Below are 27,860 nucleotides of genomic sequence, written 5' to 3' on the forward strand. Positions count from 1 at the left end.
ATGTAGCATCCTTCCGGAAAATCTGGTGCATATGTTTGTAACAGGGTGATAGAAGTTTTGACTGATGAAAGGTATGACATGCACGATGGGTGGAAGGATCCCCCGTGCATCCAGCACTGTAATAAAGAATGTGGCACTGGGACTGGAGAGCCAACAGACCTTTTCCTCTTCTTAACCTATTGGACTCTTCAAACCACATTTTTTTTTTGTCACCTTTTAGCATTCCTAAAGATGCATTCTTGCCTTCTTGGGCATTGTGACCTATTTTGTTTTTTCTGTGTGAAAAGGTCTTTTTGTTCGTAACCACCACTTGTGTCCTCCTCATAAACGAGTCTGCAGCAGACCAAAGACATCTTATCTCATAGTTGCAGAACCTGGAAATCAGATTTCCACACACACCCCTGCCCGCCCCCACCCCAGTAAGGTTTGTCTTCACAAACCTATCAGTAATGAAAACTCCGAGTTCTTGAGTTGGTTAATGTCCTGTTTTTCCTACAGACTATGGGGAATGACATCAGCATTGTGTGCTCATGCTGGTCGCTGTCCTGGTTTTGGTGTTTTTTTCCTTAGTAGCTAGAATAGTGCTGCGTTTTGCCACATAGAAGTGAGCTGTGGTAATTTTTTCGTGCACACCTTGGTCTGTGAGGAAGAGCCTGTAGGTATGCTCCTGCGTGGGCAGAGTGGGAACGGGAACTGTCAATCCTCAACCCCATTAATTTGGGACCCCATCTGTCGTGCTTTTGAGAAGACTAAAGTGATGGGGAAGAAATCAGGACATTAAATCTCACATTTCTCTTGCTCTGGAGTGAAATTTTACATCCTTCATTGAAAGTTTTCCTGGACTGGCACTTGCCAGTCTTGCACCGCGTATTTGCTGTGGGTAGGGGAATGTCCTAAAAAGGTGCACAAAGAAGTGCTCTGCGTATGGCACTTTTGAAGGTATATTATTCTCTATTATTAATGTTAGCATGTTGTGGCTAGATGATTATTAGCTCAGGTCTGCCGCTGATGAACTCGAGGCAGTGCACAGGGAGATGCTCTTTTTCCCAGGGATTTGGCAGGTTATTTGACCCGATCTTTAAGACAGAAATAATACGCAAAATTGTCTCAGCCTTAGGGTGGTTCTGAGGAGTTTTGCTTTCCTTCTGTTACCTGAAAGCAAAAAGGTAAGCGTATAAAATTTTGCCAGGCAGCTTATTTCTACTAGGAGGCACTCTTTGACCTGGGATTGGCCAGGCCTCTCCACCCGCTTTCAGACGCATCCTCAGTTTGTGTCATCCTCACAGGGCTGTGTGTGGCTTAGGTTAAAACACCTCAGCCCAGGGAACCACGGTGTGCCTGGGACTCGGATGCTGAGGCCATTCCCTCTTCCCAATTTAGGCAAGTGCTGCTTGTCGAGGTTCCAAATTTACGGGTAATTTGGTGACTCATCTCTGTTGTTTGCAGAAGTCAATGCAAGAGGCAAAGGCATTCTGTAAATTTAAGATCAATGCGCGGGAAGGCCGCGGCACGTCACCTCGGGCAGAGCCCGCCGCGCCTCGTCCCGCAGAAACACGAGTGGGGCCTGAGGCACGCTGTGAGTGGAGGTGTGCCCCATCCCAGTCTGCCTGCGGAGCGGGGAGGGGGGCACCGCGCCGGCGCGCACCACCGCGAGAAACAGGCGGGTGCTGCTTTCACGTCAGACCTCGGGGGAGAAGCGCAGGCCCTCCGCCCCTTCCCCCTATTTTTCTGTAAGTGCTGAGGCTGGTTTGCAACCCCCCCCCCGGTTTTTCCCTATATTCTGTTTATTTTTTTCTTCCTTTGTATCTTCCGGTGTTTCCCGGAGAGCAACCAGAGCTGCTGTGAAAAATAAATTTATGTCTAACGTGAGAGAGAAGCTGCGGTTCCACACTAAAAATAACCTGCTCAAAAGTTGTTTCCGCTTTAAATGTCTCAAACCCCGAGTGTGTTTTCTGTCCGTCCCCTAGTAAGTCCACCGATCTGCTGAGCACATACCTACGTCCCTCCTGCCAGGCACTTGCAGGCAGGAGGCATGGACCAGAGGTACCTGTGTGCACCTTTGGTCCTGCTGCAGCGGTAAGCCCAGGAGAGTTTGGCGAGGAGGCCAAAAATAAGACCTGGGACCTCTTCCACTTACTAATTTTCAGGAGATGGGTGGCATTTCACATTGACAACAAGGATGCCGGGACCTCCTTGTGCACATGCAGAGTAAGTACTGCAGAAGGAGCAAGCATTTTTGTCTTTATCTGTCAATGCCTTTGAGCATGTAAAAATACAAACCAATCTGAGAAGAAAAGGAGCAGATCAGTGTGCCAACTTTGGTTTAAATATGCATCATTCCCCATATGCAACAGACCAGTGAGAGTGAAAGGACTAAATGGCAGAGAGGGGTACCCTGGGCGGGGAGGGATGGACGTGAAGAAAGCCATGAGGCCTGCTGTGATCCATGAGGGCTTTTTCAGACTTTCACAAAGAAACCGGTGAGGTGATTCCCTCCACCAGTCTCAGCTGTATCCCAAATTACGGTGATGCTAAATCTGTTTATTTTTTTGTCACCATTACCCAGATATTTAAAATAAGCTCTGTTTTTTCTCCGGAAAGGCTAGTTAATCCCTGCTTTAATGTAACCTGACGTCCAGAAGACCGTCAAACATGTGGTAGTATGTGTCCCTTATAAAACTTGATAATTCAAATTATTATTTTCAGGGTCTTTTAACAGTTATTGGCAGATTATCACAGGGGACTAAGACTTTACTAAGCACAGATGCCTTATGGAGTTCTTCCCACACAGAGCACTCCTCACCTTTCAATACATCTCCCTGTCAATGTAACCTAACCACACACAACCCAGTTAGAAAAAGGGTAGCTTTCTGCCCCTTTCTTGTGCGGATGTGCAATCCCTAGAACCTGCTACTTCTGGAGCCATCGGTCCTGTAGTCTAACCGACAGCACGTCCTGCTGTGCTGATGTCGAGGACCCGAGGGTGACATCCCACTGAGGCTCTGGTTGTGCACTCAGGCGAGTGGCATCCCTTACCTCAGTACGGTGGGGTAGAGCTCAGAGGTGTACAAGAAGATGGTAGTGAATGCAGCTTCTGAGAAACCTTTGCCCACAATGGCTACTACAGAGCGCAAGGCGGTGAAGGCTAGGAGGAAGGAAAAGACATTTATGACAATGGTCAAAGAGCAGCCTCTAGGAAGAAGCTTCTTGTGGCCTCAGGTACAAGAAAGAAGGTTCAATGCTCCTACAGAGAAACCGTGGAGCTTTGCAGCCCTGGAGCTACTGCCTCCAAAGTCTGCATTAGTACATTCGGTATCTGTTAGCCCAAGTGGGAACTGAACTGATGAAAGGAAAAGTCCCAACATTTCCCATCAGACAATGTCTATAATAAAGAGAGGCCCTTCACCTCGCTATCACCGGGCCCTTACTAGCCACTTTGTGGGGACTGGAGACCATCTGCTGCTACCACGTATTAGGGCTAGCCCACATTAGCAACCTTGCCTCATTGCTGCTCTCCTAGGAGGAGGACATCTCCGCACAGAATTGCCTGCGGGCGAGGTCTCTGGTTCTTCTCTAGCACTGCACGGAATGGAAACCTCCCCTCTAGCAAGGATCGCGTGTAGCAGGAGGGGGTCTCACGCTTGGGAATGATGACGTTGGCTCCTATGCATAGTCCGGTCAGGATGAGCGCCCACGCCTGACTCTGCCGTCGTCCAACTCGATTCACCAGCGCATACGTGATCAGCTTGGCTGGAATCTCAATGATGCCAAAGACAAACTGGGAGAGGTACATGTTGAGCCCAAAGCCGGTTAGGTTCATGCTCATGCCGTAATAAGAGAAGGCGACACCAAACCTGCGAGGAGTGCGTGGAGATGGGGGTGAGGGGAGTCCAGCTGGGGAACCGCGGGGCAGATCCCCCGTGTGAAGTGACGCTGCTCACCACACAGTCCCAGAACACAGCGAGATCTTCCGCAGGACCGGTGTCCTGAACAAACTGATGTAGGAGTAACTCTCTCCTGGCTTTTTGTCTGCTGCCATCCTTCCGAGGGCCTGAGGGAGGTGGGAAGAAGGAAACAGCTAAGCTGCTGTACACTTAGGATTCATACATGAAACCCGAGGCAGGCTGGGGCCTGTGCCCTTCCCAGCTCCAGCTCCACCTTGCATTTGCCATAAATTCCCATCACAGAACAATTCTCTGGGCATACATTATCAGATGCGTGTCCTCCTATAATTTTATCAATTTCCTACCGTTTTAGACCTCTTTTTCTTCCCATGGCCCTTTCTCCCCTCTTACCTACGCACTCCTTGGGGCAGAAAGGATTGCAGAAAAGTGACAGATCATGGCATTAGCAACGTCAGCGTTGGCCAATTCCAGCCTCTTCCCCATGTGGTGGCCTGCTGTTCGTGTCCAGGATCAGGCAGGAGCTAATAGTGAGCTGCATGCTTTATTCTCATGAGTGCATTTATATAAAGTGGGATCATTTATGTATCGGTTTATATAAATACAGAATATATAAAAATGTCAGGCACTGAGAAGTCCTGCACACAAGGAAGAAGAGAGTGCTTATTCACAAAGTCTTTTAGCAGTTGAATTAGGGGAAAGTATCAAGAGAGTCGGTAACTTCTACTCACTGGCTGATGCAAGATATTCACACAACTACAGGTTTGCAATGCAGGCAGCTATACCTAAGCTGGTTGCCGTAGGCTCACCGTGTGGTTAATGGTCATCTCCAGAGGAAGTGCTGGAGTCATTTTATCCTAGAGCACACAACTGCATTTTGTCAGAAGAGCCACGTGCTAGCCTCCATTGGCTATTTGTTAGATTGCAAATAGAGGAGGCTGCAGGCAGTGATGGTGTGGACACCTAATGTTGGGAGAGATTAATTCCTCTCAGGACAGCCTTGCTTCGTCATGTCCAAAAATCATCAGCAAATGCAGGGTAGGACAGTGACGATTGATTAGATTATGAATCACAGGAAACTTTGAGGACAGAGTCTGGCTAACTAGTCCCATGTGTTCTCAAATCAGTATCTGGCCCAGAGAAAGCAAAGCCTTGGCCAAAGCTTTTGCATAAACACTTAATCCGAGCCACAGAGCTGCACAGGGAATCCACACCTCAGATGGGTGAAGAGGACCTGCAGCATCTTGGACCAGAGGATCATCTTCTCCCACAGCCTTGTCTCCCACAGCACCCTGCAGTGGAGCCTGCAGAAGAGCCGGGCAAGCATGTAGATATTTCTCTAGGAATGTCACCACCTCCAGCCATCTGGGGACTTTCTGAACCAGACATGGTGTGCGCTTGTCTGTTTAGCTTCTTGAAAATCCTTCCCTACATTATGTACTGGTTTGTTGTACCCACATTTTTCTTTTATTTCCGTATACGCATCTCTGGATCCGGTAACTTTTGTTAATGCTGCAGTATGGCAAGTAAACGATACACTTGTTTTAAACTTTTACCATTTAAAAACATTTTTTTTTACCCTTTTCACAGACAAATAACTCTTTTCACCCAAATGCATAAGATGAATCATAGCACTGATAACAGACTACTTCTGCAATGCTGAGAATTTCAATGTGGGATTCAAGTTACCCTGTTGGCAGTCTGTCCTCACTTTAAGTTGCATGATTTGCTATTAAAATGGGTAACAAAAGACAGTAACATGGAAAACATCTTCCAGTATGTATTGTTAGTCAGATTTCTTGGGATGTGGAAGGACAACTGGGAGACACGGAACAGCAAAAGCCTCAAGATAGTTAAAATGCACATCATTCAGTGATGGCTGGGGAGGGAGGAGGGTGAGGGAATCTGCAGGCCTACAGCATCACCTACAATGAAGATGATACTGAACAGTTATGAGAGCAGAGGACTTGCAGAAATACCTAATAAAAGAGAAATCCCAGCCCAGAGAGCTCTCTGGTTAAAAGAATTGTACAAAGTGAAAGAAAATGTTAGGAAAGGGAAGAGGATAGCTATAAGTGACAGCATGTTTAACTAGGGAAGAACCAAGATTTCTTATCTCATTGCATACTATTTGCAGTTTTTGGATGAGTGACAAAGCTCTTCATACTGAAAGAATAATTTCACACAGGGAAGTTCCTTAATCGGTTCTATAAGACAATGCTATTAGACCTGAGAGTCTGTCAGTAGTGTGCTGTACAATTATCCAGAGATTACGTCTTTCAAAGTCCTCTGAACTAAGGAAAACCAGTTTTTTACCTTAATAAGTCATCAAAACACACTGATGCATGGTCAAGTCAATTAAGCAAATTTGAATCAGGCAAGTCCATGCCTGGATATTGACAAGAAAAAACAAGTCTGTCCTTAGAAACCTTATGAGTCCAGGAAGGTGTCACAACTGCAAGCTTTTCTTGGTCATGGTCCTATGGTCACAGTGCGGTGTGACTTGGTGCACGGCGGTGATAGTGGGGGAGCCCCAGCTACATTTCCTAACCCTAAGAGCAGTACGAGGGTGCAAGCCCATGCCCTTCTGCCTGAAACACTGCCCTCTGAAATACAGAGCCAAGGCTGAATGAAAAAGACGGTAACTTGTTATTTTTACGTATTTAGTCAGAGCTACTAGCTTGATTAAAGGTAAGGAAGAGTCGCACTCAACTCTTGTCTGCCACAGCTGGTAAACTCAACATTCCTCACGGGATTAAACACCACTTTTCTGTCGTTAATCAAAAGGGCTAAGCATCTCTTCAACAAATATTAAGAAGCTGCTTTTAAAAAATGGCATTCTGGCCAGAATAAAAAAGTGGTGTGGATGCAGGAGCACCGGGTGCACGTGGAGATGCAGCTGGACCGTGACAGCAAAGCACAAAACTCATGTGTTGGTGCCAAGGGTTTCTTATCTTCCTCTTTTGGTAAGAGGAAAACCAATGGATGCTAAAGAAGAGTTTAATGAGCCACAAACTTCTGTACCCACTGGATTTCACGGCTGAGCTTTGTTGCTCTTGAGAAGGCCAAGACGAATCGTGTGGACCAAACTAGTCAGAGGTGGCAGATGTGCAGCCGCCCAGCCTGCCTGCGAAGGATTGCTGTGAGCGCTGGCTGTGCTCTGGTGTTTCTCCAGAGGTAGAGACCAGCTTCTGCCTGGCCCTCGAGTCATGCCCTGAACTGGGATATCACTTGAGCTTATCACTGTTCCCTGGAGCCAACAGGGTGTCCTTAAAAAAAAACATAATGGAAAAAGGCCTTGACATTTGTGAGTCTGTCTGAAAAAATACATTTTTAAGATCAGCACAAGATGGAGATCTCCAGATCAGCCTCACGCCTTGAGCTTTGGAGTTGAGGACAGGCGGCTATTTTTGAGGGTTCTCCTTCCCCTTTATTTATTCAGTCACCTAGCTGAGCATCCTCCCTCCATCCTTTACACCTCTGGGGTCAAGCAAAAATGAATTCAAACCAGTGGGTGCATGCCTACTTTGCCCAACACCTCACCCTTGCCACATCCCTTTAAGACTGCTGGCAGAGCTGTGAGTGACTCGAGAGCAGAGCCTCAGCCAGGGGAAAAGGTTGATTATGCTGAATGTTCTTTACACCCACGGTCATCACTGAGGCCCTACGGCTGACAATCTTTGAGTTTCACATGTACACTAAGCGCAGCCTAAGGTGGACTAGATTTTGCATTTTTGCATAACGCTACATGCAGTATCTCGAATGCAATATGAGAGAAAATATGCTGACTAAATGCTATTAATGTGTGTCTGCTTTCTGCTGGCACTGAACCAACACTCGGCAAACATGGCAACCAAGAAGGCAGACACTAAGCTGTGCAAATTGCTCATGCACCTGCACACCCTCCTCTCTGTTATGGGAGTGATGCCTTATTTTTTTCAGGCTGTGCTTCTCTCTTGCTGCGTATTTAGTCCAGTGTTCGGTGCATTGAAGCTTCTTGTCATGGCAATAATGAATGGAAAGACGCTCCACCTAAGGAAGGGGATTTCTGGCTTTATGAGAGCTGAGCTGCTGCTTTATCTTTAGGAGTGGATGTAGCTGCTTTTAGAGTAAAATGGAGCACGGCACCCCGTGGGCCAAAGTGCTCCACAGATCACACTGCAGGCTGAGCATTGCTTCGGGTATCAAAGAGAAGTGAAACAGAGAGAAAGAAAAAATGGGGGAGGGAGAGCATTTGTCTGGATCTGGAGTTTCTTACCTCTGGTGAGACAGTGAAGTCTTTCCTTCCGTTCATCCTTGCACATCGAAGCAGATGCCTGTGAGCTTGTTTCACCTTGCCGTTGGCTACGAGCCACCGGGCTGACTCGGGGACCCACCTGGTGCAAGGAGAGAAGACAGTGTTCCTGTTGGCACGCGGTGTTATCCACCCCACATACACGACCCTGGCCAAAAAGAGGGGGGTCTTCTCTGTGAGACTTGAACATCAGCTAAAAATAGCAACTCTGGTGCGTGAGAATAACCCCTGTTACACGTAACTGCTGGTCTACCCTTAGAGGAGTACAGTCTGCTAATTGAAATATGTCTAGCCAGAATTTTAATCATGAGCTCTTTGATCAAAGCTTGAATTTTCCAAGCTGGTTTAAGCTTCAAGTGCTGATCAATTAAAATTGGCCCCAGAAAGTTTATATTTACAGATTCATGCTTTTTGGGAGTTTGAAAAAATAGGATATCAAAAATTACTATGTAGAAAGGATTTAGTAGGTTCTATACTTACTTTGTTAATTGCTAAAATTATTTGTATTTCTCAATCAATAGTCAAAGCCTTCTGCACAAAACAGTCAACTGCAGTCTATATCACTGTGACTGCGGCCCCCCGTGAAGTATCTGTGCTGGTTATTGAGCAACAAGGGATGCTGTACTGCTCTAGAGATAATCAGGAGCTCTGAGAGGTCTGCCTAGCAGACCTGCGTAGGGTGGGAGTCGAGCCCTGTGGCTCTTATTTTTCTGTCTGTTCCAGCTAAAAGATCCAGCACTTGCCATAAACTGGCACCTGCAGCTCCGTCTTCTTTGACATCTCTCCAATCTTGCATCTGGTTGCAGTCCATGGGTACTCGGCCCTGTTTGGTCTGAAGCTTCTCAGGCCACAGTGCAGCCCATCTGGCCCAGAGGGTGCAGGATGTTTTGTGGCTCCCCACAGCAGCCAGGGTCCAGAAGATGTTGGAAATACCCCGCAGCGGCTACGTTCTGCTGGAGCAGCCAACACCTGCCTCCTGCTACCCAAATGTGTCCCCGGAGAGAAGCAGAAAACAGAATCTGCTGCTCTCCTGCAGACTTTCAGCTGAGCATCCCGTGCAGTCAGGGGGAAGACTCACAGCCTTGAAGAAGTATGTGGGTGTGAGGTCTACTGAGGTCACACAGCTGTCAAAAATCTCTCCCTGGAGTCTCCCACTGGAGCGGCCAGAGACTGTTTGTAACGGTGGTTACAGACCCTGTAAGCTGTTGGTGATTAATGTGCCCTAAATCAGGGAAAAAAAAAACCCAAACAACAAACTAATGAAGAACTGCTGTCGCTATTCAAGCAATAGCTTAAAACGATGTGTAGAGCAAAAACATTTGCAGAACTGATCTTCTGAAAAATTTTCAACTCCTTCCCATAAGCTTATAACCCAATGCCCCTTGGGAAACATAGAGTGAAAGATGGCATTTTGCACTCTTTGCCACCATCTCCAGAGTATAATATTATGTCTTTTGGTTGTCTGAGATCTCAACTGAGTTCTGACATTGTGTCAACAATGTCTGCAGAGTGTGCTAAATCAGATTTTGATTCCATACTTCAGGGGCTTTTAACTATCCAGCAATCACTGACCTCTTGGGTGCTTGAAATTTGATCAGACTACGGTATAATTTGTCGGAGAACTAATCTCCATAAAAGGTATTAACATACAAGAAAAAAAAGGCAGCTATTGCGAAAAGGGCGAGTCCAAATGTATCGGTGAATTTCAGCACTTCCTAGGACTCAATTTTTTATGACTGGTTGTCCTAAAGAAAGCGCTAAATAGCTCAAACTAAAGAAGTCAGCAGAACACATATTTTAGTTGTGTTGGGCTTGATCAGCGAAATATCAGGTGTTACTCTTCGCTGGAAAACCCTCATCACCAGCGAAACAACACATCTTTGTTGAGCCATTGATTCACAACAGCATCAGTTTATATCCCATTTTTCATAAGTGTTATTTGAGATTTTTCTGCTAGATCTCTGCAGCTATTTAATCTACTGCTTCATGCTGATGGACAGACATTGTAAGCAAGCAAACCATAGTCTCTGGAAGTCTCTTTGATGGCAGCTGAAAGGCGCTTCAGCATTTGTATGTCACTCTTTCTGCTCAGCAATTATGCATATAATTTTGGGGCCCGTTAACAATCAGAGCTTATTCTGCATGGTTTCCCACTGGAGCTCCCCATCACCCTGAGAGACACGTCTGTGGTTTCTGCAGAGTGGTCCAGCACTCCACTGATGGCCAAGAGGAACTAAACAACCGCCCTAAGGTGGAGGAGATGCAGACGCCCCATTCCTGAGTGTTTTCAATACCTGCTTGCTTATTTCAACACTGGACTTTTGTCCAGCCAGGAAATGGAGCTGCTTATCCAAAGGACTGTTTTGGATCATCGAATAAGTGGATCCAATACACATCACATTACAGTCACAGTATGAGTGAATCAACCCCGTATTCTAGTCTGTGTTACTACAGGAGAAAAACAACAAGGAAAATGAGTTTCTCTGATTAAATGAACCAGCTCCCATTTTCAGGCTTAAGAGATGTCAGGTGTTTCTTAAATAAGGCTACTGGAGGGAAATAGCCCACAAAAATCAGATGTATTTGAGCCGTCAGGATGGTCACACAGCTGAGAAAGGCCATGGGAAGTGCAGAGGTAAACGCAGCTGACCTAGCCTGCAGATGTCATTGGCTTATATGGAAAAACTGGTACTGGAGGGATCCTCCCCAGTGAGGTCGGGACAGAAGATGCATGAATTATCTTGAGTCTACCAGGGATTAAAGCCAGGGATCTGGTCTGGCCCTGCCTCCCTTTCTTGGGATCTCTTTGCTTGCTCTGAGCCGGGTCTGACAGTGCTTGCAGCACCAAATCCTTGTCCTCTGTGCTGCGAGCTGTCCCCCAGATGCCTGGCCTCGGCCCCAGCCCTGCCTCCTCCTTGTCCCCAAAGCCGTGGTGTGACCTGGGCTCCTGGCCTTGGTGGAGGTGAGGAGATAACCCCCCCCCCCACCCCGGGGCCGCTCCGGTTTTCGAGAGCCACCACCCCCGGGTGCTGTGAGTGCAGGACACGGAGGAGTCCTGCCCCTCGTCGGGTGGCTGGAGCCACTCGGGTCAGCGTCGCAACGTCTGGCCGCGCTCCCCGGGGCAGGGGGGGGCACGTGGCAGCCCGCTGCCCTCCCCACCAGCCGTCTGGCTCCAGGTTGCTGCACTCCCCGCAGGCAGACGATGCTCAGGAGGCAAGGGCCCGTTGCAGCCACTAATAACCAGTGCCATTCCCGCACCAGGTACGCGGCCGTGGCCAGCAGCGTGTTTCCGATGCGCCAGAAGATGCTGGTGAGGATCCCGGAGAAGGCGCCGTGCTGGACGTCCACCCACTCCACCCCTGCAAGGGGGAGGCAGGTTCAGCTGGGGCACGCGGGACGTAACGAGCGCGAAGCGAGGCAGCGTCCCTGCTCTGCTCCAGGAGCGTCCCACCCTCTGGCTGGCACCCGGCACATTTAACACGTTCATCCACAGTGCTTGGCCTCTTGCAAAAACCGCAGGCAGCTGAAATAAAGCCTTAAAAGAACAACTACTGGACGTATAGTAAGAAACAGTTGTAAAAACACCCTAGGTGGTACTTTTTTTTTTTTTTTAGCCCATTCAGTAGCATTCAAAGGATCTTCATCATCAAACAGAGAATTTTTTTTTCCCTAACCATCTTGCCTGCACAGTTTCCCATTTCTCTGCCCGCTCATTATTCCGGGTGAAAGAAAGACATTAAGATGAATCCTCGCTCATGTGGAATCTACCCAAAGTAGATACTAATGCACATGTAAAGCCAGAACAGATAACAGTCTCCTTGTCTATGTGCGTGAACTAAAAGCCAATTTTCCTCCAAAGATCTGGACATCTTGCTACAACCTCTAACAATCAGAGATGTCCCTCCCAAGCTCTACTTTGCCTTGCAGGCATCACCATTTATAACAGCAAAAAAAACATAGCAGGCCTTGGGATTTGTCAGATGGACTTTTCCAGTATTGAAGCTAGTTTACCTTGATTTTGGCTGCGTCTGCAAAAATCCTGGAAATTTTTGCTGCACCTGTAACGTGCTCTTGGGTACGATGAGTCTTGCCTAGTATGTCTGAACTGTATCTACAAAATCATCCAGTGCTCTGTTGGGTACCCGGAAGTCTAGAGCTTGTTTTTATTATACAATCACGTAAGTTCTTCAGCTTCAGTTTCGCCTAGCTCTCTATGGGGTTTTGCTTGTTTTGGTTTTTGTTGGTTTTTTTTTTGTTTTTTTTTTTTTGGTGGTGGTTCTCTCCCCCCACTCTTTCTAAAAAGAGAGATTGGGAATTTATGAAAACTGTGAGTAAACTCAAGACTGGGGAGATAGACACACCCTGGGAAGGACACACCATCTTCCTCCTGCTGAGGAAACTGCGGCGCTGATGAATTGTCTTAACAGGGTGTTTGAATGGTGAGAACTCTGTCAGAAGAAAGGGGCAGATACTTTGGTCTGTGGCTTTTATTGGACTGCTGCTGATCCTTAACAGGAGTTGGGTAGCACGGATTGCAAGTGTTGCAAAAGAAGTACTGGTAAGCGGTTGTTATATTTGGAACAGACTGTTAAAAGCGTTAATTAGACCGACAGAAAACTGTAATTCTTGGATCTTCCCAACAGGGTTGCTCTTTTGGCAGCCTGTAGTGAAATTGCACACGTAGGGATTGCCGAACTCCTGTTCCTACCAGCTCTGGCTGGTAGACAAGTCCCTGCCTACCCGCTGCTTGTCAGAAGTCCCCCTGCGCAGCCAGGCACCCACAACCCCCCCGTACTTACCCAAAGGCAACACAGTAAGGGAGACCCCACTCAGGGACACCCCGGTGAGGGTCCGCGTGATGGCCAGCATGCTGTAGGAGACGGAGGCAGCGCTCAGCATCCCAAAGAGGAGAGAGCACACGAGCGACAGCAGGAGCACGGCTTTCCGTCCGAACCTGCCACGAGCACAGGCAGCGTTACAGCGGCTGGAAACCCGTCCCGGGAGCGGGGGGTGGAATGGGGCAAGCCCGAGGCTCGGGAGGGAAAATGAAACCGCTGCCCGCTCTGCAAAGGGAGCGAGAGGCAACACTCCAGGGAGGAGGAGACAGCTCGGGGTATAGCCCGTGCCACGGTGGGGCAATCCCCTTCCGAGGGCCAGCCTGCCCCCGGAGCGTTGGCCCGGAGGCTCTCCAGCGGAGAGAGCAGCACGCATCAGAACAGTTTATCGGGCTTCCCCTGCCCAACGCCGTCACCAAAGGCAGTGATAGCAGCTTGGAATCCCACCCTGCTCCCTCCAAAGGCCGTCCCCGTGCCTGGCCCAGCGTGTCCCTCTCCTGTGGCTCACTCGGGACCAGTCACTGCCACTGCCCTCGGGGTGGGGAGAGAGTCCTGACACTGTCACCCTGCTCCTTGGAAGGAAAACAGAGGTCCCAGGGGAAAATAAAAGCAATCCCGTTGTCAGCCCACATGTGCAAATAGCCCTGACGTCCTAAAATGTCTCGGAGGAATCTGCTAGGAGGTCGTTCCCCAAGGGTTTTAGAAGGACCACCTTAGCCTGGTGCAGAGTCCTGTGTGGAGACTGTGAAGAAATACAGAAAATTAAATGCACACAAATGCACATGTATACACGCAGAGGCACAGAGAAGAAGGTGTGCATGTATTTCTGCGCAATCTACGAAAATCTAAGAATCAAAATGGAGCACAAGGCATCCGTCTTCTGATGATCGTCAGCACTGCATGCGACGAAAGCTTAGGCTCAAACTGGAGAAGTAAATTAACCCTGTCAACAGGTAGTGTTCAGTCTGTAGGGACTGGCATCCCGGTCTGATTGTGGTGCTAGGGCTCTCTGAGTGGCCACCTGAGAAGGATGGCGGCAAGAACGATTGCGCCAGGGGAAAAAGTGATGTGCCAGGGCATAATGCCACAATTACATTCCTAAAAATGATCATAAATGACTTCATGCAGTAGCTAGTTAATGAATCTACTGGAGAAAAAACAACTCGTGGCTTGGGCCCAGGCAGTTTTCCAGATCTGCTTTGAAATTTAAGCAGAGCCAGTTTGCAAAAGTCCTTGTAATGCCCGTGGGCCGGAGCAGCAAACACCCAGAGACACACCAGAGCTGGAGCCACTTTCAATACGGTAACTGCCTCAGAAGGAAGATACATTTTTGAGTGAAGATTTTTCTTGAAACTACAGTAAGAAGGATATAACACCATAAGATTCCCTGCAGGGCACAAGGCAGCTATTTATGGACCCATTACTAGACTGTCTCAGCAAATGCATGCTACCTGCCAGGGAAACCAGAGCCGAGCTGGCAGGATTGAACTGCAGGCTACCGGGAGGCTGCTAGAAATAATGCTGTTAAAATTGCCTTCAAAGGGAGAGGTAGGAAAGCACAACCTCTGGAAGATTAAATGCAGAAAATATAATAAAAGGAGCAAACTGCACGAGCGTGAAAAAGAAAAGAAAAGCTATTTTCATAAATAACCAATCTGGAAGTTGGCCAAAGCATCATGCAGCCATTTCAGTACAAGGACAACGTACAAAAGGAATGTTTGGAAAAGAGCAGACAGTAACAGGAACAAAATATATATATATATATCTCTATATATAAATATATAGATATATTTTTTTGCATGTGTATGTTCACGGTGAAGGTTGTTGGAGGGTTTACCAGGGTAAAATTTGTCAGCGGAGATGTTCTCAAATCCAAATGTCTGTAGAGGCTTAGAACAAAACAAACCTGAACTGTAGCAGAAGGCCAGGACCAGATGGCTCTCACCCTGGACCACTGAAGATGGAATCTCTGCATTACTGTTAACAGAAGGAAGCGGGACCTCTGCTCTGTCAGAGGAAAGGAAGGTTGCTAATGGGATGCCAGCTTTTAGGGGGTTCTGGGGGGGCGGGGGGGGGGGGGGCATGACACCTGAGGTTTGAATTTGAGCCGAATTTGCTGCAGATTTCCAGGCTGCCCGGCGGCACGAGGGCGGGAAGGCTGTCCTGACGTGGGGGGTGGGCAGGGTGGCCGGGGAGCTCGGGAGGGCAGCACAGAGGCCGCGCTGCTCCAGGCTCCTGGCGAGGGCACCGCTGGCTCCCAAACCCTTCTGAGCTGCCGCCGCAGCAGAATGAAGAGGGGTCGTGGCCTGCCTAACTGCAAGTCAAGCCGTAGCTTCGCCTTTTTGTGTTAGCTTCTCCGAATTTTCTTCATTCCTTCTGTATCCTTTTGAGATGGGGAAGGGTGTCCCGCCAGGCTCAAACCACGACAAAGGAGGTGAAGGGAAAACAAAACCGAACGCAGTATTCACGATGTGGGGCCACTGTGCATTTACATGTTGCTGCAGCGGTATTCTCTTTAATTTTATATTGCTTTCCTAATAATTCTTAATTTTCCACTTGCTTCCCCAACCACGACTCATTGCTGAATGGATGTTTGCCTAGAGCTCTCTGTCATAATCCCAAAGTCTTGTTCCTGAGCAGCTACGGTCAGCTCAGAGGCCTCAATTTTAAATGAGAAGTTAGAATTGCTTCTCTCTTTATTTTAGATTAATCTACTCTGAGATTTTACCTTCTGGTGCTCCCATCCAGTCACAGAACTCTTTAAGCTCCTTCTGCAGTTCTCCACGCTCAGATCTGATCTCTGCCAGCCTGGGCACTCAGCATCACCTCCCCACTCACTCCTTTTTTGGATAATTTATAAATGTGCTGAAAAGCACACAAATCCAAGCGCATGTCCCCACAGGTCTCCCTCCATTGTCACAACTGAACACTTAGATCTCCCTTCTCCTTCCTGGCTTTTAATCAATTATTTAGTCGTGCAGAGACCTCCCTTCTCATCCTAGGGCAGCGCAGTTTCTTTAGGAGCCTTTGGTAAGGAAAATTCTTGAAGTCTGTGTAGATGGTATCTCCCCTGTTCACATGCCTGTTAGTTCACTCGAAGAAATCCAGTATGTTTGTAAGGCATGAATCTTGTGCCAAGACCCCACTGATTCTTCACCAATATGTCACGTTTACCCACGTGGCCACCGACTCAATCTTTCAGAATAGTTTCTACTAATTTGCCTGGTGCAGATAGATGTCAGGCTGCCTGGAACCTCGTTCCTGAGATCTTTTTCGGAAATCAGTTTAAAACGGATTTGATAGAGGGTACCTCCCCAGCCCTCTGCTGCGGAGGTCACACAAAGCCAAGAGTGCTCCAGAATTTTCATCCCAAAGGTCCTGTGGGGCTCCAGGATGACCACTCCCTGCTCCTGGCGGTTTACTGGCATTCACCTGGTGTTTTCCTTTCTGCCTTTTTCTATCAGCTTATTTCAAAGCTCCAGCTCCAACACCTGCCCCTACAGGTTCTCCCATTGTGACCACAAACTCATTTATGTCTCACAATACAGCCTTTTTATTTCCAGATGCTCCTTTTACACCTTGATCTTCTACTGGGTTTTCCCTCTCACAATCCAGTTGAAAAACAAATGATTTCTTATTTTTCTCTAGCAGAGACCTTCTCTCCTGCCTTATTTCGTCCTGCTCCTTTTCATGATTCTGAATTTCTTTCCCTCCAACTGTGATATAAAACCGCTTTAAATTCAAAGCCCAAACACACAGTTTGAAGATCAGCCATGTGTCTTGGGTCCTTCTAGAGGTATACTGATACATGCAAAGATACGGATGTGACAATTCCCACCTTCATCACTAAGTCGCTGGGTGCTTCATACTGTGAAGCTGGTTTCCCCCTGCTATGCAGTGATTTTGTACCCTGCTGGACACTAACGCTTGTTTGCTCCCCGAGGAGGGAAATCAGGAAGCCGTTTGCTGCGCAGGAATCTCAGACATTAAGTAATGAAGAGGGCACGGTGCACGCCCCGACTGCATGCCTGCACCACTTATTCTCTGGTAGGTTTCCTGGTTCTGCTGGTTGCAAAACTATTTAGTTTCTTAACCGATGCCATTTCTAGGTTATTACTCAGGTACTTTTCAGGTTTACATTATATTTTCTAAAATTTAACTAGAGAGAGCAGATTTGTGCCTGTTTTCCTCATTGCCTCAGCTCTTCCGCAAGGAATGCCTCCCTGCTTCTACCAATCTCCCTTACCCTGCTTCTCGAGTAATGACAGTCGGGTTTTGGTTTCTATTTTTTTTTTTTTTTTTTTTTTTCCAGCTATAGCATGCATTTGCACTGAGCCCCTCACTTGGGTGTCCTTAACCAACTTCCATATAACTTGCAAGGAGTTACCTCTTTTAGCCTCGGTTTGGTTCTGTTTTAGCCAACTTTCTCCTTTTGTAGACAGTTGTCCTTTCTTGAAATTGGCCTCCGGGTTTTATCAGTTTTTACTGTTCCTGCAGCAATGCTGCAGTGCTTCTCCCTCCTAACCGAGGCCAGAGCTGCCTCTCTGGTGGGCTGCTAAGTGGCTGATCTAGGGAGCATTTAGCCCCTGAGTTGCTTCCCAGGATGATTTTAATCCCATTTTCGAGCCAGAGTCGGGGTTCTCCCTTTATGATTGCGCTTACTCCTTTCCCTGCACCTCTGCCTTTTGCAGGCCACAGGTGTGTGAGGTTCTCATCATGAAACCGAAGCCCCGGAGGAACAGCCCTGAAAGGGGTCAAACCTGTCCGAAAGGTATCCGAACACCCCGGCCCCCGCCGTAACGCCGATGAAGAAGAAGGTTGCAGTTGCCTGGTTCAGTCCGCGCTGCTCACACACGAGGTCCCACTGAAACACAAGGCCAAAAATGACACTGGGTGCCCAGCTGCCTTCACACCCCGTTCCCTCCGGCCGTCGGCCATCGCGTCGTGCAATTTCTATCGGCTGAATCTGATTGTGGGGTGGAATCCCGCGCCAGACTGCACCTCGGGCAGCGCTGGAGCCCTGAGCAAATGTAAAACCTCCGCCTTACAAAACTCAGAGGCCTCCCAGCTACCCGTCCCCACTGTGACAGCCTCTCTGCGGACACTCGCTGGGCATCCCAAAGCTTTCCTGGGTGCCACCGCTCACCGAGAGATTCTCCTTCTCTTCTCCTGAGCCCTGTGATAGCTGCTCTCCACCTGCCCGGGTGCCTGTCTCCCCCAGTTCCGTATCTCGTGCCCCTGGTGAGACGGGTGCTTGCAGGGTGCTGCACTGCAGTCAGCTTCACTGGGGGGTGTCGTGTGATACCCAGTTACTGCGGCCCTGACCCATTCCCTTTGAAGTTATCTCTGCAGGGAAGAAGGAGAGCAGAGGGGGAGTCAGCGCAAATACTTGCTCCTGATGCTAACTTACTGACTTCTTACTGAGAAGCTGGTCTAAACATTGTTCCTAATTAAGTTAATGAGCATCATTTTACTTTCTTGGAGGTGCAAATGTTGCTAATCATTACAGAAAGCTGTGCCCAAGCTGCAGAGTTAATTTTTTTATATGTGCAAACTTGGCAAAACTTAATTTAATCATCAACCCAGCCTCGCAGCCTCCCTGACCAGGCCGGCCAGACCTCGAGCGACCTTTCTTGCTGCAAGAGCAAAAGGACTGCAAGAGAAAGCTCTAGCCCCTCGAACAGGTCCCGGGGCCCCTGCCCTGTGGGTGCAGCACCAGGAGGCTCCGTGCTCAGCACCTGTGCTGCAGAGCAGCTCCCCTGCCTTTTCCCCCAGGAGGGCTTTCTGCCCGAAGGGGTGCAGGAGTCAGGTGCAGACCGGGTGCACATCCGACCCCCACCTCTGTGCCTGCCAAAACCAGGGGTGGTTGGGTGGTGGGAGGGAGGCACCGCGTTGAGGCTTGGCCCTGCTCTCACTGAGACAGGCAGCTGCTATAATTTTAAACCCAACCCTGCCCCTTTTGCCCGACCAAATTGTCCCCTTCCTAGGACCTCCTGTGCTTCGGGCCATCTTTCGAGGAAGTTAAAGCATTAACGCGCCGAGGTGTCGCTGTCAGCCTTAGCAAAGCATTTCTGAAGGCAGCTGGTTAATGTCTGATGGGCAGGGGACCTCGGGCAGGCTCCAGATTGTGGCTGGCCAGCACCTCAGCGGGAGGCCCTGGGGGAGCACACGTGGCTTGACAGCAAGAGCCACTGGTGGTAAGAGAAGAGAGGCAGCACGCTCTTGGGGAGAAGAGGGGGAAGCCAGAGATGAGCGAGGAGGGGTGGCCAAGGGAATACAAGCTGCAAAGTGTTTGGAAAAAATCAAGAAAGCAAGTCGTGGGCTCGTGTGAAATCCTGGTAGGGTGTAATCCTGTGCAGATGCCATGTGGCGCAGAGACAATCCTGGATGTGTGTCTTCCCCTCGCCCCCTCCAAACTCTCAATCATCTGGAGAAATTAAGATGCCTATAATGAGAAATGTTGGATTCTAACTATCAGTCTAAACAAGAGGCTTGTAATAATAGTAATAATAGTAGTAGTAGTAGAATAACAGTAGTAGTAATAATAATAATAGTAATAATAAAAATGTTGGCTTCTAAGTCTGAGCTTCAGAGAGCTTCCCCACCCCAGGAAATCTCTAACCAAGTAATTTCCACTGGTTAAAATGCAAAGATTCCCCTCTGGCTCTGTGTGCCCGGCGAACACTTCTCCATCTGCTCCTCAAAACACTGAGCTAATTTCATTTTTGGCTAGATCACAGGCCAGGCGTTACCTGGGTGGAGATGGTGGAGGTGAACTGTGAGTGGTCATAGACCCATCCGTGCTGGCACCGCTGGATGATGGAGTTGTTTTCTGGTTGCAGAGAGGAATTCAGCAGGAGGTGAAACTGAGGCTTCGAGAACATCTCACAGGACCTGAACGTGCCGTCGGGCTGCCGGGGGATGCTGATGAGCAGAACTTCCTCCCTGGTGAAGTTCAGAAACGCCTCTTGGTGTGGAACTGCACAGTGATGAGCGGGGGTAGCGGCAAGAAAATTGTGCAGCAGGAAATGCATGGGAAGGTTGATTCTTGGGAGGCAGAGGATAAGCAAAATAAAAATCTGGAATCTGCCAAAGCCACCGATTTCCAGCAAGAGATCCTCAAATTTCATGTTTTCTATGGAGTTTGTTCCTTCAGAGCACCTGAACACCAAGGGGCAGCAGCAGGAGCCTGAAAAGGTCTGTGTCCTTGGAGCTCCACTTCCCATGGCTTTTCATACAGCCAATTGGTTGGACTTTGAGACCTTGCTGAGATGTTGTCAAAAGTCACAGTGAAACTTTCCATCTGGGGTCGAGCCAAAGAAATCATCCTGTGTGCACACAGCACATCCATTTCAAGTTGACCCAGCACAAGGCACCTCCTCTTTTTAGAGTTCTTTTCTCCCGTTGTGTTTTTTGAGAGGGAGATCCGCACTGGGAAAGGAGGCTGTGGGAAGAGTGCAGTGAAAGCACTGGGGTTTCTAGCGTGGGGGTGCCATGCAGTGTTCCAGGCACTGCGAGCAGAGCAGTCAGCCCAGTTGGATCATGAAACAGGCCTCCAGGAGAGCGGGGCCGACCCAAAGCCTGGGGGCTGTGCATCAGCTAGAGTGTTTTTCAGTATGGCTTGTTTCAAGTCATGACCCGGGAGCGGGCAGTACGGAGAGGGTGCCCAGAGGAGGACAGGAGAGAGATGAGTCTCTGGATGGATGCAAAGAGGGAGGTGAGCGCTCTGGGAAGAAAAGGTGGGCTGCGGGTGATGGCCACCCGCTCGCCAGTGCCCTCCGAAGGATGAAAAAAGTGAAAATGTTTCCCCAGAGAGTCCCTTTTTCCAGCAGGGAAGGTGCTTTTCCCAGGAAGGGAAGCTCTCTGGTGAGAGCTGCAGCGTGGGCGCGCGGAGAGGCTGTGCTGGCCGCATGGTGGGCCACGATGTGGCTCCTGCAAGGTCACAGCTGGTTGTCCCAGGGTCCGGTGCAACAGCTAAAGAGGGGGGTGTGCAGCCCCCCGACACGGCCGCAGGTACTACCGGCCTTGCGCCACGGTTCTCCCACCCACCGCCTGCCTCAGGGAGTGGTTTCCTGGAAGAGGGGGGGGGGTCTTTCGTGTGAAATTCCACTCTTCTCACGCTCTTAACCAAGGAAACGAGCTCTTAATTCAGCCGGAGCCACTGCGGAACAAGAATGGCCAGTGCATCCGAGAGGCTGAAAGGTGGCTGGTCATCAGAGGCGTGTAACGCGCAGCTGTGTATCACACAGCCGGTGGGCAAAAGCTTTGAGCCCAGGGTGTCAGGGAGCAGAAAAATTGCTGAACTTTTGGAAGAGCTATAGAAAAAATACCTGGAGAACGCAGCAACTGGGGAGATACAGCACGAGAGCCGGCACAGCTTGGTTCACACAACCAACATGGTCCGAAGAAGAGTCCCTACTCCGTGAGCCAGGAACAAAAAAAAATTCCAGCAGAAGCAGCAGCTCCAGGTACCCCCGGCCTGCCAAAATTTCCAGGAGGTGTACAACCTCTTCCATGGCTGGAGGATGACTGGCACTCCAGGACAAGAGAGACATGACTCTGGTCCACAGCTGAGCAAATTTAGGGAAGGGGGATGAGATTAGGGCAGTTAAACTGGAAGCAGCGGGAGAAGGGGCTCTACCCTGACTCTGTCTCGAGAGCCTGCAGGGCCCTTTGCTGCAAGTCCCGCCACACCCTCACCACGTCTGGGTACAAGACGCTGCCCTTCACCACGTCTGGGTGCAGGATGTGGGCACGCTTCCCTTGCAGGAGTGCTCCGGGGAGGCTGGACACGCGGGGCGGCTCCTGGGGGTGCCACGTCCCAGACGGTCGCGCCCCGAGTGGTTCAGAGCACGGTGCACCACGCAGCGAGCAGGCGCAGCACCCCGCTGCTGGTTCAGAGGCCACAACCCCTTTGCAGGGTGCACATAAAGTGGCACAGCTCCCGACAGCTTGCTCCGGGCTATCTCCCGCTGCACCTTCACGCTCTGTGCCTCTCTCCTCGCAGTCTGCATCCTCCCTCCTCCACCAGCCCCGCAGTCTCGAGCATTTGTGGATGCCGACGAGCCATCCCAAATCCTTCTCCAAGCTGTTTGTCCTGGAGCACGCCCTGCTTTAAAGCAGCTCTGGTTTGGCCATCCACCTAGAACGGGGTGGTGTTTGGTGTTGGGGTGCAGGCACAGCGGGTGGCTGGGCACAGATAAACTGCAGGTGCTGCCTGCCCCAGCGCCTGCAGCAGACGAACAGCAAGAAAGGGCTGTAAAGCAGCAGGTAGAGATGAGGAGGTCCAAAAAAGCCTTCTGTAGGGTCTCCTGCTGTGGCTGAATGCCCAGACTGAGTGTGGCCCAGGGTACAAAGCACACCGAGCGAGATAACACCATGGGCTCACACTTAAAAGGCAAAGGATGCCGTGCTGTGACCTCAGGAGATCTTTGCTCTTTTCGGCAGCATTCCTGGTCGCCCACGTTTGACTAATGTGCCGCCCCAGTCTTTGCTATGAACCATTTCAGTGCTCTCCCTGTGGCGAGCAGGAAGGAGGCAGGCAGGAGTGAAGCACGGACATCTGACAACCCTGGGCCTGCAGGGTTACAGCTTAAGCTGAAGTTGAACTAAAGGACAAATTGCTTTTTTTTTTTTCCACCACTGGTCTTTTAAGAGCAAAGAACAGAAACTCTCACTGATAGGCCGTTGCATATTTAAACTGCAAAGCAGTTCCAGCCTCCCCCGTCAGAAATAAAGTTAAGGGTCATTGCTCTGCAACTCCTTGGGGCTCTGCTGTTCATACTGCAATTGCTTAAAACGTACATCAGTTGATTGCTGTATTTCCCTAACCCAAACATGCTCATTCGTCCAGGCACCAGATTTAGTTAATGACCACCACGGCATTTGCTGTGACTGACTATGCCTTACCACTTGGTTAATTAGACCCAGGACCTGACTCAAACGGCTCGGCCTCGCCTGGCAGTGCTGGGAGCAGGCAGCCTCCTCTCCTGCCACTCTAAAGCTGAAAAGAAGAGTTTACTTTTTACTTCACACGTGTACAGTTTTCTGCAATCTTTCTTTCCTCTCCTTGTTGGGATGCCAACTACTCATCAAGAACGAAAATTATTAAATGACTCTAACGTGCTGGCTTTTCTGTTTCCAGCAGTAATTTCATCACAGCTTGTGTGGAGCTGTAACGGGCTGCACGGTGAAAGCAGAGGGGGAATCGATTTGCTCCTTTAGCGATTAGAGCCACCCCGCAGGTACCTCAACCGCTGCAGAGGAGCTGGAGATCTGGTCGGTTGTTGCAGGTTGGTGTTTAAATGGTATTTTTCTCCTATGGGAAAGCTGCAGATCCTAAAATCCTCCCTCCCTTTGAGTTGTGCCTGACTGCCATGAACATACACGTCCATCAGAGCCAATGAGCTAGACTAATCTTGCTCTCGGAGGGCAGAGGCGTCCCCATCTAACTGCAGCTCATCGCAGGCTGGGATACCTGCAGGAGAGAGATGTGCCACACACAGGGAGTCTCAATTTTTTCTATTATTTGCAAAGGCAGTTTGGACACCGAGGTCCTACAAAGTTGGCCAAAGTTAGCAGACGATGCCTGCAGCGTCAGCCTAAGGTGCCCCATGCTGCAGCAGTGCGTCCAAATGCTCTTGGCAGGACATGCACACACCAGATTTTGTAGTTCAGTGGGGAAAAACACAGGAGCAGCCAACAGAGAGGCCCCGGGGCTCCTGAAGATCTTTGCTTGGTGTTAGAGGAGAGTGACTTTACGCTAACAAGCCTCCTGTACTCTCCATTACTTGCAGTTGTCCCGCGTGCAGCCACTCTGTTACACAAACAAGTGACAGCTGTTTTTGTAAATAAACTGGGGAGCTTGGAGCAGGCTTGAGCACTGGCTGGAACGTTATTTTTGGACAGCCCGTGCAGACAGTAAAGGCGTAGGAGTGAAAGTACACACAGTCACACGCTTGCTTCCACTGAAAGAGGAGATGGGGAGGCAGGACCCAGAGAGTGATTTGTAAGTAATTACTGAGCAGGTGAAGTGAGATCTCACATTCGCTCTGCTCGTGTTTCCCGGCCCACGGGGCTGTGTGCTCGTCACGTCCCAGCAGCTCCACAGCTCTGTCCTGCCCTCTCCCAGGCCATTCCCAGGGGATTCCTCCCCGAAAGGAGTAAAGAAAAGCTGCAGAGCGTCCAGGGGAGCTGCCTCCACCATACAGCACCAGACCTGCAGCACTGGGACTGCTTCGCCTTCCTGCACTCATCACCTTCCTCCACTAATTACCTTCCCTCCACCATTTTTCTCATTTAAACCTAAGCTTCCCCTAGCTTCTCTCTCGGGTGACCAGGACTTCAGTTTTGATTTTGCCGCCCTGTGTTTGAGTAGGGATCCTCTGTCCTTTGCAGTTTCAGCAATACAGGGACTGATGCAGGCCGTGACCCTTCAAATCAATGAGGAATTCCCCCAGTATTCCATCTCCAACACTAGCAAGAAGCCTGGGAAAGACTGTAGGAACAGGGCATTTATTTAGTCTTGTTTTCCAGATGGCCTTCTTGCCTCCAGCCTATTCCTTGCTCGAGGATGCAGTTTCTGTGACTCTATTAGATGCATTGTCCCAAACCGGACGCGTATTGACGGCTTTCAATTTACATCCATGCTTTGGATTAAAATTCCAACATAATTTTATTTTTAGGTGATTTTATATGCCTGCAGACAGGCTGTATTGTCATGTATGTAATTGTTGAGGGCAATGTCACGTAACGTCATATACGTCCTTACCGAGATGCAGTTCATGTCCTTATATCAGCACCCCAGTACACAAGTTTCTGAAGTTCCTTAATTAACCTCTTTTTGCACCGCATCTTCTCAGCCTCGCGTTAAGACTTTGCGGCCCCTGTCGGCCTGCCCGTCCATCTGTCCTGCTTGGGGCATCGCGGGTGAGTCGGGGGACGTGGCTACGGGGAGCTCTTCGGTGCAAGCCACCACGTTGCCCTTCCTCGGCAGAGCCGGCTGCTCCAAAACGTCCTTCCCGCCCTCAGCAGCTCGGGGTCCCGCTCCGCAGATGTGCCCTCGCGCAGGGGCGGTGGCTGAGCGGGGAGGACCGCGAGCCGCCCGCGCCCCACGGACGCTCTCACCACCACCAGCAGCTCCTGCCCGGCTCCTTCCCAGCCCCAGCCTTACCCCGAGGGCAGAGCCGGTGCTCTGCTCTGCGCCTCGTGCAGCCGGGCTGGCTTTTTTGGCCGTCTGTTGCTGAAATTACATCTCGGTGGCCTCTCGACACCACAAGCAAACTTGCCAGGACTCGCCTGGGTCGAGCGCCGAGGGCTCCGCTTCGGCCAGCGTCCTCGGGGGACAGCCGCCGGGAGGTTGGCTGGGCTGGTTTGCTTTCGGAGGGGGACGAACCCCCCCAGCCGCTGTCCTGCTCTGTAACTCCAGCACAGCCTTGGAGCAACCTGCTGGGACCCCAGCGCTGACCCTGCTCGGGGCAGGGGCTTGGAACAGAGACCTCCCAGGGTCCCCTCCAGCCTGAATTAGCCTATGAACATCATGCCGAAAGGTTTTGGGCTAGGTTAGCCTGTTATTTTAAATGTGAGTCTTTACCTCATTTTGTTTCAAATATCAATTAGTGATTTTAAACAGCTGGACTCAACGGCGTAATTGTCTTTGAGCTGTTCTGTGAGTAATGAAACCCGTGCGAATGCTGTGTCTGTCGGTCTCTAGGTGCTCTCTGCCTCCAGACGCATTTTAGTGGCTTCCGTGGAAGTTACAGGCTTGCAGGCCTCATCGGGGGTCCCCGGGTCTGGCAGAGCCCCGAGCCCCACTTTGAGAGTCCCTCATTAGACGTTAGAGGGTGGACGAAGGCACGGCCAGGAATAACAGGCAGAAGCTGCATTTCCTTGCAGCGCAGGCTTCCCCCACCACGCTGAGGCTCTTCTGTGGCTTGCCCTGTCTGCACCGGGGCTTTTCTGGTCTTGAAATATCTCGAGGTGGCTGTGCCAGGTCTGCAGAAGAAAGATCTCTGTGCCCAAAAGCCTCTTTGATTTTTTCCAGCTGTATCAGCCGGTCCTAGAAAAGATACCACCTCCTCCTACAAACCCGTCTCTTCGTGTCTCCTGACGGCGTTCCAGTAAGAGCAGCTTGGTTTGGTGCCTTTCCCCACCTGCCTTCTCCCTTGGCAGAGCACCCCTGCCCACACCGTGCCCAGCCCTTGCGCCTGGCAGACGTGCTTTCCAGAGAACCTCCCTTTGCACCACCCAGGAGTGGGTGGCGAGGCCCCGCAGGCAATCCCTCCTGCTGGCAGCCGCCCCGGGTGGTTCCGAGAGATTTCTCCGTGTCCCCGTTGCTGCTCTTCAGCTTTAATTTTTGCCTGCCTGTTCCTGACACAGGCTTTAAGGGGCTTACTAGATCCAGGTTTGTCTTTCTATGGATTTAGATTCTGCACTGGAGACAACTGTGTTTTCTTTTATAAGAAAGATAAGATCTTTCTTATAAATATAAGAAATTTATATTTATATAAGAAATATAAGAAAGAATATTTCTTATATTTCTTATATATATATATATATATATAAGAAATATATATATAAGAAAGAATAAAATCTGCCATCATAGGAACATCTTTCCGAGGGAGCACTTACTTTTTATTCTTCTCTTCAGTCACCAACTTTTCACAGCTCTTTGAAGCTGAGAGGAGCTGATGGTGTTCTCCCGTCGGGTTGGTGTACCCAAATGAGGCTAAGCTTTCTGCTGCTCCTCATCACTCTTTAATTGGATTACCATGGGCTGCTTTATCCCAGCTTGGCTTAATTGTGTCCTGCGGCTCAGGGGGGTGGGCAGCTCTCACCTGTGAGCCATGCAGCTCAAAGTACGAATGGGGAAATAGTGTGTTTTGGGATGTTTAGTCAAATGCTGTATATGATTAAGTGTAGAATATGAAAAAAAAAAAAAGAAGCTACCATATTTGCCTAACAAAGCCAGCCTCCGGGATATCACACTGACTGGCACAGATTATATTCTTATCCTGTAGGTTTCTTATCATCTGAAATCTCAGACAGTGCACTCATTTGGTGTGTTAGACTATGATGATGCTGGGTGAGCTATTTTACCACATACACAAGTGTTTCAAATAGGTATTTCAGTCCTAACCACAGTCATGAAATTTGGACAAAGTGAATTTGGATTTCTTGTCCTCCCCATCTCTTCCTGCTGCTGCCTGGGAGCATTAATGCCTTGTAAACACTATTTTAACCAGTGATCTGAGCCATATTTAGATTATTTTTAATACCTAACCATGCTCACTGGCTAGTGACTGCATTTATTGCTGCCAGGGCTTTTTTTGTTGTTGTTGTTGTTGCTGCTTTTTATTTATTTGTGGAGCTGAATATCATTTTACTATTTGTTCTCTGCAACGTCCAATTCTTCTTTTGACTCTGTTTGCTTTATTTCTGCCCCACTTGATCTCTGCAATCCATATCAGTGGCTGGTGGAATTGCTTTGCTCACTTTTTGTAGCGGTGAGTAAACGTGCTTTATTAATTGGATTGCATTTACCATGTCTTTTATGATACACACTAATGAAAGGGGAATCACGGCACAACTGCCAAGCCACTTGCTCTCAGCCTCATTCTTGCTCTTAGTGCCTTGGGGATGGCCAAGTGGGGCCCTGTGGGGAGAGAGTTTCCTGGGAGCATCGTTCAATGGAGCCGCTGAGCCTGCCTGGGGGTGACCTGTGCGTGGGCAGGGAGGGAGAGTCCCCGTCAGCTGGAGCCTGAAGCAGCACCGGAGATCAGCGAGCAGACACCAGCCACGTTCCTGGACCCAAGAGGAGACCTGAAGAGA

The 27,860-nt window shown here is 49.5% G+C and overlaps 1 protein-coding gene across 1 annotated transcript; it reads right to left on the reverse strand.

Moving 5' to 3' along the window:
- Nucleotides 1-1,333: 1,333 nt before the first annotated feature.
- SLC22A7 (solute carrier family 22 member 7) lies at nt 1,334-26,482 on the reverse strand. The gene is made up of 10 exons (XM_032994043.2): nt 19,784-26,482; nt 17,792-17,895; nt 12,996-13,150; nt 11,390-11,555; nt 10,694-10,696; nt 8,161-8,278; nt 3,942-4,051; nt 3,640-3,854; nt 3,037-3,145; nt 1,334-1,607 (listed from the first exon to the last, which is right to left on the reverse strand). Exons 1-10 carry the CDS (start codon nt 20,255-20,257, stop codon nt 1,487-1,489), a joined length of 1,575 nt encoding a protein of 524 aa, XP_032849934.2. The 5' UTR covers nt 20,258-26,482; the 3' UTR covers nt 1,334-1,486.
- Nucleotides 26,483-27,860: the final 1,378 nt, after the last annotated feature.

The sequence above is a fragment of the Tyto alba genome, unplaced genomic scaffold (assembly GCF_018691265.1).
Source record: "Tyto alba isolate M040663 unplaced genomic scaffold, T.alba_DEE_v4.0 Super-Scaffold_16, whole genome shotgun sequence".
Classification (NCBI taxonomy): Eukaryota; Metazoa; Chordata; class Aves; order Strigiformes; family Tytonidae; genus Tyto; species Tyto alba.